We start from the raw sequence: 12351 nt of genomic DNA, 5'->3' as shown, positions 1-12351 counted from the left end.
CCCTCCTAGGTGTAGAGGGTGGGCATAAAATCAGGCTGCACCATTTCCTACAAGATTTTGCTGCAAGTTTAGCCCACGTGTCCTTATGCTACCGGAGCTAGCCCATGACTGCCTGTGGAGGATTACTTGCTGAGTGCGGACTTCAGACACCTGTCGGGAGTGTGCTTTACTAATATCTTTTGCACACTCTACTTTCTGACCAGTTGTCAAATATAGAATCCTTCCATTTAACTCCGAGAATGAAAGACCCTGGCAGAGAAAACACGCGCTACTCATTTTTAAGTGCACTGTGCTATTTATTTACTCTGAATTCACTTTTATTGTAGAGAAACACATAGACAGGCTTCCAGTCCTTAGTTGATTACATTGTATATTCCTGGAAGCCGGAAAGCAGTGTTCCTGTGGTGGGCCTCAGGCTACTAAAATTACTTTGCAAGTTACTATGGGTTTAGCAGGACACCTGCTTCACACAGCCCTCTACAAACCTTCCCTGACATTTTTAGGGAAAGGATTTTAAAGCAGCTACAATTGGATAAATGCTGCTGCTGGCAAGGAAGGAGACCTGCTTACTTTGAAATTAGTTTATTATGCCATTGCGTTCATTTGAGTTGGACATTTTTAGAAGTTTTTTCCTTTGGGTGACTGTGCACACTGCCTTTTTGTGTGCCTTATTGCAGGCACACAAGCACTCAAACCAGGAGGGAATCCTCATTTAGTACACGCCATAAAAAGGTCCTTTGCCAATAGGAATTTCGAGTAGAAAGACTTGAATAAGGTATGCCTTGAGGCGGTTGTTCCTTAGCTATGTGTAGTCTCTGACCACCTCAGGTTAAAGTTAAGCTCGATTTGTCATATTTGTTTGTCCTCACTCCATTTTGCTGAGGTTGCCCTGTGCACTTATAAAGGGGTACCAGTGTCATCCTAGGGGTCACACTGGGGCTTTTACGTTTTTCTAGTTTTACACCTCTTCCTCTTGGCTGCCTTTGAGTTCATATGGTCAAGAACAATTGTGAATGAATAACTTGTGTTTGAAGGTAGCAGGATTAATAAGGAAACATAGCCTAACCGTAATACCTCGGTTTATTTTTTAACGTAGTTGATTGTGTGGCATGTGTCATTGGGTGACGTTTGAGAGTGCTTACGAGCAACAAAATGTAGAAGGAAGCTCATAATAAAGGGAGATGAGACTAAGCAGCTAGAGCCTCTGGAACCTGGGAATATATGATTGAATCCCAGCCTTGGCGAACATCATGTGATTATGGGCAAATCACTTTATCTCTCTGTGCCACAACAAACTCTTGCACAATTCCCCTCATGGAGGCGCACAGTGATATTGAGCAAACTGCAGGGAATAACAAATCCCTTGATATCTCCAAGGGGACCAGGTCAATGCGGCTCGGGGATTAATGACTGCAACGAAAAGTGCTCCCCTCACCAACAGCCACGGCCTTCCCTTTAGCCACCAGGAAGGGAAAAACCTGGTCAGTGGTAGTAGTTTTAGATGTAAAACTTGCCTGGAAGTGAAAAAGAATGATTTTCATCAATCCATTCCAAAACCTGCTTACAAAAGACCTTATGCAGGTAATCCAGGAGACTATTTGGACAATACTTAGACCAGATATTAGGGCTCTCTTTTTCAAAAATTTGAACAATCTCCCCCCTTTCCATGTGGCAGTCGTCGCTGCGTCAGCCAAGATCGCGTTGGAAATGGCATTATTGTAAGGCATGAGAAAGAAATGGATGGGACCAGGAGCCAATCTTTAATCAGGTCCTGCACACGTGACTCCAAGGAGAACGTATTGAACACAAGGGGTGCAGTTCCTAAGGGGTTGATGGCAGGGGAAGGCGAAAAGACCATACTTTTGTCATGTTGCCCTCACATACGCCGAAAGGGGTCGTGCCTCATCATTGGGCCTTGCTCCTAGTCGGGCCGGCGCTGCAATGCTCGACGGGCTCACCGTTTCCAGGGTTCTCTGTCGGAGATCTTTTTTTAGAAGCCGTTGGGTGCGTGCGGGTGTTGGGGCAGTAGGTGATGATGTGCATGTGTGAAGTGATTTAAAATATGTCAGGGGCACCCTAATCTCAATAAATGTAATGGTGAAGGTAGATCCTGCCTAAATAAAATGAACTGGACGCCCTATGGGGATGTAATGTTCCTAACAGGGTGTCTCTAGAGTGGGGTCGACATGTTTTGTGCCTAATTGTTCCTAGGGAATCGGTTGGCACTTAATCAGGACCTATGTGAAAGATTGGTGCACAAATGGAGAGACAGGCTCCAAGACTATTGGGAGGTTGCCTGTTATGGGGCCCCTAGTAGTCCTGTATTGGGCGTAGTTGACACCCGCGGTTCAGGAACTACGGCCCAACGGGGTTGACAAGGAGCACAATGTTGCTCCACTCAGTCGGGTGGCGGCAACTTGCATGTATGCCTACCCTCGCCCTGGTCCCCCATTATTGTAAGGCACCCATGTGCTTCGATCAGATTTGAAGAGATTGGATGGGATCTTAGCCAGTCCTGGGGCCTTAACATGATTCTGTGTCAAGATCGCAACTGTTTTCCCAGCTAGGGCAACAGGTCTAGATGGTCACTCAAGGGTGCAGGTAACGCCTTCCTCACCACTAGTGTGTTCCGGATCAGGTTGTCATGGAAAGGAGGAGTATAGGCCCCAAAATGGGCAACCCCCCTAACATGGGAGGCTAGACATCTCTGCTGGCTTGAATAGATTTCCACCATTCAGGCTCACTATATGCCAAAATGTTTTCTGGTCTTTGTTGATAGTACATTCTAAGAGTTTGTCCCAATTGTTAACCTCGCAGTTTGTCTTCTTTAGTCTTATCTCAGTCCGATATTGGGTTATATGTCCTCCTAATGTTGTGCCTTGCAGTGTCTTTTTTTGTGCTTGGCGAAGGTTGTTCTTTGCCTATCTGCACTGATGTGAAACCACTCATTTGATCTCCCCCGCTTAGAGACCTGCTCAGAATTCTTGACAAAAGTAGTCCATCCCAACAGAGACGAGCGTGCTCATCTACAATCACTTCATTATTCCTCCAGTTGGCAGACATCACTGCCATATGTGAATGGACTGAAGAATAAATGTCTGAGAGCACCTCGGGAAAGAGCACACAGTTTTCCAATTCACATTCCTACAGTTGTCGATTACCTCCAATAATTGTCCCTGGAGCTGGCAAGATGGCAGAGAGTCATGGGAACAAGTCCTTCCCAATTAAAACTAGCAGATCTTGGTCGCTCTCCTCCATTTCCATCACTCATGTCCAGCATCAGTCACCATATCCTGATATCCCAAATAATATAATCGATATGACCAGAGTATGCCCTCCTTTGAAAAGTGGGTGCAGGTGTAGCCTCAGACAGCGAGCAGCCATTACAGGCCTGCAAACTACTGGTGAGGTAAAGATCTGCTGTTTGAAGGGCAGACTTTGAGAGACAACTTCTCACTGATGTTAATTCAAGGATTCCCCACAGTCCAACTTCATCATGGCACAGGTCCTGAACGATACTATAAGGTTCATAAGTTAAGTTCCGGTCGCCTGCTACAATGATCTGATGAGACCTAGAGTATATAGCTAAAATCTCGTCAAATAAATCTATAGATAGCGATTCCTTTTGGAAGCTATTCTTCGGTTGTAAACATTAATCAATAGAGGGGGTGCGGGGGGTTTCCGCAGTGAAGGTAATAAATAATCCCAAAATGTCTGGCAACAAAGTAGGAAGCTCCACTACGTAGCAAGGTTAACAGTGTTCAACCAAATGATCAACCCCTCTGGAAACCTAATAGCAGGAACACAATAGCTCTTAAAACCACTTCTGAAAATGTTTTCAGTCGCCAAACCTCTTAAGAGGCAAATCCCATGTCAGTCAATAGATTGATCCCACTCCAGGTCTCCTAATTTCAAGTTTATCTCGGCAGTGTTTCAACTAAGGGCCGCTGTAGAATTTGATAAAGACAGAAAAAAAGAGTAAACATGAGTATATGTGAGCCTTTGAACAACTGACAAGGTCACAGCATGGTAGACGGGGGCGCTCAGTGAGCTTCAGAATAACTTGGAATTAAGGAATCCACCTACAGTCTAGGAGATGAGTCACTGAGCTACAACAAAAGGCAGAAAGGCTTTGCTCGTGGCTAACTTAGGGGAGCCAGTTCTCAAAATACAACAATCCAAAGTAAAAAGAGATATTGGGGCCTATGTACTACAGTCAGGCGCCAGGTAGCAACTGGCAATTTTTATTTGAAAAAGGCAACTTGGGTTGGCATGCAGGAATCACAGAAGCTGGCTACAGGTGACGATAAAACTAGCCCAAAGGAAGAGGGGTAATAGTTGTGTGGGATCCTCGGAAAGGCACACAATTAAATAACAATTTCTGCACTGCAGCGGGATACCTAAAATGTTTTAACTGAACAAATGATTCAACACTGGTTCCAAACAAGGGACATTTGACAATGCTGCCACATAAGGGAAAGCCTCAGGTGGAAGTATCACAGGGGTATGTAATCCTGGAGGAAATGGACACCCAATCAGGGATGGAATTATCCAAGATCTTTGTCTTCTGGACTGCCTTCGCTGCTGCACAATTTGGAATCGATCCAGTATTGTTGTCAACATTGCCAAAACAACTCTTGGGGAAAGTCTTCCCAGGTCAGACGCAGGAGTCTGTAGGGGTTACAAATCCCGGGCCTCATAACCAAATTCAGTGTGAAAGTTCTGCCTCAGTTACCCTCAGTCTGTCGTAAATTGGCTAAAATTTGGCCTGTTTAGTAACCAAGACTTCCCTGAGGCAGAAGAAACAGGAGCTTCTGTCTTTCCACTGTACCAGCCGTTGGGCAGTCTACAAACTGTGTCTTCTAGTGGCTCTGAAGGGAAAGAGATCAAAGGAAAAACTTTGAAGTCGATGCCAGTGAGGCTCAATTTGAATTCCACTCCCAGGGCGGCCGTGAGTACTGTCCCTTTGCAGAGCGCTATCCAGAAAACACACACACTCGCAAACGCAGTAGTGTCTAGAAAGAGCACAACTCCTATTGGACCAGGACATTCTGCCATGAACACTCGCAGTAAAAGCAATTGGCGTCTGGTGCGCCGGTGCCCTCATGGTCTGACACCAAGACAATGCCTCACAGTCAGGAAGGTCACTGAGATAGGGGGCCGAAGATCACACCTCAATGCCTAAAAATACTAACACCCACACTCCTTCAGGGTTAAAGTCTGCGCCAAAACAGTAATCAAAGCCCACCATTCAACCTTCAGTGCAGAGGCCGGACATTTCCAAGCCCCCTTGCCTCAAGATTGACAGAGGAACTGGATGCAAGGCAGAAGTTTCTTTACACACATCCAAACACCAGAAATATTTCTACTAAACCCCAAAGCAATATCTTCAGCACCCTGATGCCTATAGCTAAAGAGCGAAGCCTCACTTTTGAAGAACAAATTGACTTTGAAGGACCGTGGTGCCAAAAAAGCATAAGGACAGGACCTACGCCATTGCCCTTTCCATTAACTTCCACCGCCTTCGCTGAATCCACCTTCTCCTCCTTCACACTCAGCCTCCACTTTCACAATCTCCATACACTCCAGAACAGTCAGCCCACTCTTACTCAGACACCAATATAAATTCTGGGGAGGAAAACTGATATGACAAGGCTGGGTGGGGTGAAAGAGCGGGGGATGATCCATAGGACCGCTGTCGACCCTTCAGGTGACCCAGCCATTGAGCCTTACTCAGACAAGCAGTCTTCCAAACACCCAACAATACTGCCACTTATCATGCAGTGATTCAGAGGGTGGCATATTAGCATAAGAAGGAAATGTGCACTATATATAAGGTGCATGACTTCTTAGTGGAAACTCTTGTATGGACAAAGTATACAGTCCAGTTCCTACCAATGCTTGAGGGGATGATTAAAACAGTCAATAAATCAATCCGCTTTTGTAGAGTGTGGCACGGTCAGCCCTGGGGGTATCTAGGCACTGGATTGCGAGGTATCTGTCAAAAAGCCAGGTCTTGAGGAAACTGCAGGAAGAGGGAGGAAATGAGTAGAAAAAGGCTAAACCGAGGGCAGAAAAAGGAGCAAGCAGAAAAGACAAAGGGCAGAAAAATTAAAAGAAAAGGCAAAGCAGAGGGCAGAAAAGACCAAACAGAGCAGAAGATGGCAAAACAGAGGCCAGAAAAATGAGAAGAGGCAAAAGAGAGCAAGAAATGAGCAGAGGGGGTACAAACTGAGGCCAGCAGGTAGACAGGCAGCAGAGGGAAGCGGACTGCAGGCAAGCTGAACAGGAGAACTGTCGCAGGGGGAGCTGGTATGAGGACCCTGAGAACTTTAAAGACCCAGTGAGAGCTAAGTTAGTCACTCCTAGAGTCTGGGAAGTGTAAGCCATTCTTTCAATTACCTACTGTACATCAGAGGGCAAGTTCCATCTGACTCTTGTTGTGCACATGGCACGCTAGAGGGCATCTTTCCAGGCAACTAGGGAAGCCCCACCTTCGGATAAAGAAAGCAAGCGTCTGGACACTGCAGGCAAATTGGTTGAGGTGGGGGCAACTATATCCAGTGACTAATCACCAACTTGGTAGGTTTGCTCTCCTGGTACAACCAATATCATGTGAAGAGATTGTGACCCTCATACAGCACCTCCTGGTTGGCCTATAAGAAAGATGGTGAAGTCAAGGCAGCTTTTTCACCAGCGTAGACTCAGTGGCAGACATTGAAGACCCTCAGCCTGCCAAACGTTTGCCTACTATCAGGGAGTACTGGCACCCCTTCTACTCTCCAAATGGAGGCACTAGCCTCAAGTTCCCGTGCTGCCTTTGAAGCCTCCTTTGCACCACTACCTCCCGGTCGACAGTCATTCAGAGCCAGACCCGATGCCCGTTACACACTCTGTGCCGGAGTCGTTTCTGCCTTCCACATCAACCAATCTGTTGAGTTGCCGGTGTTCTTTCCTCAACCAGATTCTGTGGCAGAAAGTGCTCTACATACTTGAGATGTAAAAAGAGCATTGATGTATTACATAGAAAGAACAACATCTTTTCATAACACTAAACATCTCTTTGCAGCTTTTGCTCCACCACACAAAGGAAATCCCATTACTAATACGGGTATTGGATGATGAATAGTTAAATGTATTCACATTTGTTATGCAGAAGTAAAGAGCGCTTTACCAATTCCCCCTAGAGCGCATTCCACTCACAAACTGGGGGCTTCTATGGCTTTCTTAAGAAATATTGCCAAGGATGATATCTGTAAAGCTACAACATGGTCTACCCCACACACATTCACAAAACACTTAATGTGTAGATGTGTTAGCCAAACAACAAGCTAATGTGGATCAGGCAGTTTTACGTATAATATTTCAAACTACTGCAACAGCTACAGGTTAGCCACTGCGTTGGGAGATTACTGCTGTATATTCTACGCATAGTATGTGATCTACAGCTCACATGCCTCGAACGGAAAATGCTTCTTACCAAGTATGAATCTGTGCTTGGCATGTAGAGCTGTAGTCACATGTGCCCACCCACCTCCCTGGTCACCCGTATCTGTTCCAGTACTATCTTACTTAGATAATTACACATGGACATCTCTAATCTACTCGTACGTACTCCATTCTCACCCTCTGTGGGAAAACAATCTAACAATGGAGTCGATGCCCAATGCGCACTATCACCGAAAGGAGGAGTCATCTACCTTGTGACTAGAAAGACTTCTTCGAACAAAAAGAAAGTACAAACGTCCAAGCCCAACACCGGATGGTGATCTATGCATAGCATGTGACTCTACATGCCAAGAACAGATGCATACTGGGTAAGTAGCATTTTCCTTTCTGTACAACACCCAGGGCCCGATTCACAAAAGTAATCTGAGACAAAATCCTAAACTTACTACTTTTGGTATTAACAGAAGGCATTTAGTAGTAGTGAAGTTAGGATTCATAACTTTACTACTACTAAACTGAGACAAAATCCTAACTTTACGGCTTTCGGTATTCACAAAAGGCATTTAGTGGTAGTAAAGTTAGGAATCCTAACTTTACTACTACTAAATGCCTTCTGTCAATACCAAAAGTAGTAAGTTTAGGATTTTGTCTCAGATTAGTTCTCTGAATCGACCCGCCAGAGTCTGGAGTGTTCTCTGGTGATTTGCTATAAATACAGCTGACATCAGAGAAGTATTTTGTCAGAGTGACTAAGGAATGGAAGTGTTTCTGTGATGGCAAAAGGCTACTGGCGATGCATCTGGTTAACAGCGTTACATCAAATTACTTACTGCAAACAAGTTGCAGCACATCGGATTGCTGACATAGGTGACTTTAGTCCATTGCCAGAGTTACTTGCAGTAAAATATTGTGTTTCTAAAATGTTACCAGTTATTTGAAAATATAATGGACTGCCTTTCTGAAATGAAATTAATTGCTCTGATGATAGGAAAAGGGGATGATTTGGGGACATCTTGGGCCTGTTCTTAAGTTGTCTAATTCTTCTAATTTTGTTACTTTCTTCCCAATTGTTTTTCTTGTAGGGGCTTGTAACAAATAGGAGCACTATGTGCTGAATCTGCCTTTCTTATCGTCCTCTGCGAGCAAGAAGGTTCCCAGGCTGAAGTAAAGTAACGGTGAAGGTTCTGGAGAAGGTCGTCTCTACCATCCTTCACCAGTTCTGCTACTTCTCCTTCTGACTTTTGTGGTCTCGATCATGGACTCGATAAAACGAGAATGAAGACTTGACTTCACAAGGGTTCTCTTTCCTTTCTGGGGTGGGGAGGGGGATGCCTGAGGGATTTGCACTTTTCTGACAAGCTTGGATCACAACCACCAACGTCAAACAAGAAGGAAGATTATTTTGATTGCACCATCTTGAATGCAGAACCCTAAACTGATGTGCACCGTCACAACCTGACGCTGCAGCAGAACGTCAATGGATGGAACTGACTCTTTATTGCAAATTAAGCGCATATTCATCGTTATAGACATTATGGGAACTTGAACCTTTAATTTTTTTTAATAAGTTACTCATTGTCAACTGTCCTGCTCATTTTTGCAGTGTATTGTATCGTTCCAGACCAGTGTGATGCCAGCTTCTGATTTACTTTAAAAAGTGAAGTTTACTCCTTGGAGACGTTTACACCATTTATTGAAGAACCATTTCTAGGGTGGCATTGGGACTATTCACCTAGCTGTTTTGTGAGAGTGATTGCAGGGAAGGCAGTTCTCTGTGAGCCAAGGGTCGCAATACCACTGATAAGCAACTGACCCCGTTGTATTCTGCCAAAAACAGAACCTCCGAAACATAAGTCTAAAAGAAACAATATTACACATAGGGCAACACTGCCCAGAACCACATACCACTATGCTGATCACCCCTTGTTGGTCCTGGAAATGTCGCTCTGCATTATTTAACCTAAATGTTTTCCTTAGATCTTCTGTTCACCTATGTGACCTTAGCATCCCTCATCTTTTGATAGGGAAGTACATCTTCTTTAGTTATGTATTTTGAGCTTAATTTGTTTCTGCCTACACTCGCCACAAGTTGGCAATATCCGTTCTGTTTTCTGGAAGTTTTGGCGTTTCACTTGAGGGAGACTCGGAGATTCAACATAACTCATCTTCTTCATCAGGGACATTGAACAGAGGGTTCCCGGTCAAGGGAATTCAAGGTGAATGACATTGGCAGTGGGTTTGAAAGGTATTCTTATGGAAATATTTTGCAAAAAACACTCATTCCATTTGAGACTGCCTTTGAAGGATGGTTGATTGCAAAAGTCTTGCTGAAATTAACTTCCTCTGTGGTTTTTTTTCTTATTTTTTTAAATTAGGTTTAGTTGACAGCATCAGCGCCCCACCCACTTCATTGCCGCAAACTAAACACACATATTCATGGGTTCAGTTGTTTCTGTGTGTTTTGTTTCATGGTGAAAGGGGTAATTTTCTTGTGGTGCAGGAAACATTTGCCTGCTATACAAACCTACAATGGGGATTGCAGACTGCTGAACTTAAGTTTTCTTCTGTGAACTGGAATTTTTTTCAGTTGTCTTTACATGTTTCAGCACGGAAACCTGATGGTTTCAGACAAGTTGATTGGTGTATATAGACCCTTAAGTAAACTTTTGCATTCTTTTAGGATGCAAATTGAAAAGTGTTAGATTGACCAAACCAGTTGTGTTTTTTCTGTTACTTACGTTTGTGGATTACTTTTGTTTATTTTGTTTTTAAGATGTGTGTGGGGGGGGGGGGGGTTGTGTGTGTTGCGCACACTATGTGGGACCCAAAGATAGATATTTTATAGGGTAAGACACAAAGCTGCTTTATTTGGTATTAAGGCAGTGCACAAGTCACTCAAGCTGTATATGTTGCTACCAAGCACATGGCTAAGGCTGCACCTTTGGTTTGGGGCTTTCCATGTGATTTCCTTGATTTTCCAAGTGTCTCAGCCCATTGAGGAACAGCGGGAATGGTTTAGTTTACATACCTATTTGTGAAGGAGTGTGCGACGGGGCAGTGGGAGGATGAAGTAAAATTCAGTATATTGTAACACGGGTGAGGTCTTGGGAAGCAATTTTTATCTCCTGTCAGATGCTGCGTAAACCAGGTCGGTGTGACCCACGGTTATTAAATTGTGAACTAACTAAGTACCATTTCTGAATAAGAAGTAAAATATACGAGAAACTTAACTTAAGCTATTTTGTTTTTTGCACAAAATAGGATTTAAAAAAGATTTAAAAAAGAGAATATTGCCTCTAAAGCAATGCACCTTTAATTTGTGTATGATCATTCACTGGATTTGTGCACGTTCCTTTCTAGTTGTGTATCAATCTGTCTTCAGTAACCCACTTTGCTTGTTTCTAAAAGAGAATTAGCACCTAAATTGTTCGAGGTCTGGCATCTTCAGCGCTGCCACCTCCTTCTCTCTTTAGAATGAGCCTTTGGGACCTTTTTACTATTAGGCCCTGACAAGAAAATGCCATGGTTTCATCACAAAATGTTGTATCATAATGCATTGTTTTGTCACAAGTATGCAAGGGGCAGGTAGAAGCTTATTGTCGCTTGTCTCTGCACACTATATGGAAAATTCCTCCATCTGAAAGAAATTGAGCATCTCCTCTAGACCTGTTGGACAGATTTTTATTTTGAATTTTGGGGGAAAACCTTGGTTCTCACCGGCAGATCATGATGCAGAAACTGAGTACAGCCAAGAAGGAAGCCTGCTTGTGTTATCCCCTAACTTTGAATTATGTTCTTTAATTGTGTCCACCATTCAGCCATGTAACAAACAATTGTGGTGGCAGTGATTGTCATCCGACATTTCGAGCCTATGGTAGCTTCATTTGAGAAAGGATGCCCTTGCTGTCTCCTTTCCTCCTCTGTGGTGTCTATTGAATGAGCACTGTAGTGGTTGTTTCTCTGACAAATGTGATGTTCTACAGCTAAAGTTGAATGAAAAGGAACCACTATTCCCGACCCTGGTGATTGGGTTGCAGATTTGAGTTGGTTAGTTTCTGCCTTGTGCATAGTCGTCTCTCAATCTCTCAGAAAAGAACACTTAGAGATGATGGGAAGGTCTCCCCAGTTTTGGCCTGAGGTGCAGGTCAATGTCTGCGTAGACTTCCTTTTTAATACTGACATTTCATATCTATTTGATGAAACAAGCTCCTTGTTGTGCCATTTGTAAACCACGGACTCTAAACCGAAGTCAAATGATATTCTTCACTATGAATCTATCATAGGAGGATATTTCTCCTTTAAACCTGACCCAGCTTAGAATTTTTTCATGTGTTCCAAAAAACGGGATCTCCATGTAGTTTATATTTTATCTAAACTGTGTCTAATGATAAAAATGGTCAGACCTGTGAATAATTTTAAATCAAACTAAGGTTTAGATTTTCAAATAATATAAATAAATACCCTCCATTCAATTAAATTCTAGTTGGATATATGCTATGCCTATTGATTACATTCTTTCAAGAACTAGAAGATTATATGCATACATTACTACGTTAAAATTTCCAACAAACAGATTCACATGTCTCTTGATCTACTTGACCGGGATAGAGATTAAACATGAGAAAATAGACCAACTGATCTTTGGTTGGAACAGTACAGTCAAATAATAAACCTGTGCAGAATTGTTTCTAATGATTTGTTCAACAGCTTAAATTTGTATCCTTCGGTCAGAAGAACAAACAAAGCCTTCCCTCTATTTTGACTTGGCCTAAGCTTCTTTTAATCAGTCCTGTGATTGATGGGATTAAGATCTGCCAGTTCACATTAATGCTCACTAACTTAAAAGGGTCAATTGTGGTTAAACCAAATTAACTTCCATTTTTTCATCAAGTATGTACACCA

General features: G+C 43.3%; 1 protein-coding gene across 2 annotated transcripts in view; it reads left to right on the top strand.

The window, feature by feature from the left end:
• Positions 1 to 9123, top strand: part of LLGL1 (LLGL scribble cell polarity complex component 1) — a 542661-nt gene extending 533538 nt beyond the window's left edge. For both annotated transcript variants that reach the window (XM_086940821.1, XM_086940820.1), the window contains exon 22: positions 8532 to 9123. In XM_086940821.1, the coding sequence (XP_086796947.1) occupies positions 8532 to 8541 (10 nt within the window). In that variant the 3' untranslated portion in view covers positions 8542 to 9123. The remainder of the gene's footprint in view (positions 1 to 8531) is intronic.
• The last annotated feature ends 3228 nt before the right edge of the window (positions 9124 to 12351 follow it).

The sequence above is a fragment of the Lissotriton vulgaris genome, chromosome 10 (assembly GCF_964263255.1).
Source record: "Lissotriton vulgaris chromosome 10, aLisVul1.2, whole genome shotgun sequence".
Taxonomy (NCBI): domain Eukaryota; kingdom Metazoa; phylum Chordata; class Amphibia; order Caudata; family Salamandridae; genus Lissotriton; species Lissotriton vulgaris.
This window is presented reverse-complemented; position numbering and strand designations above follow the sequence as displayed.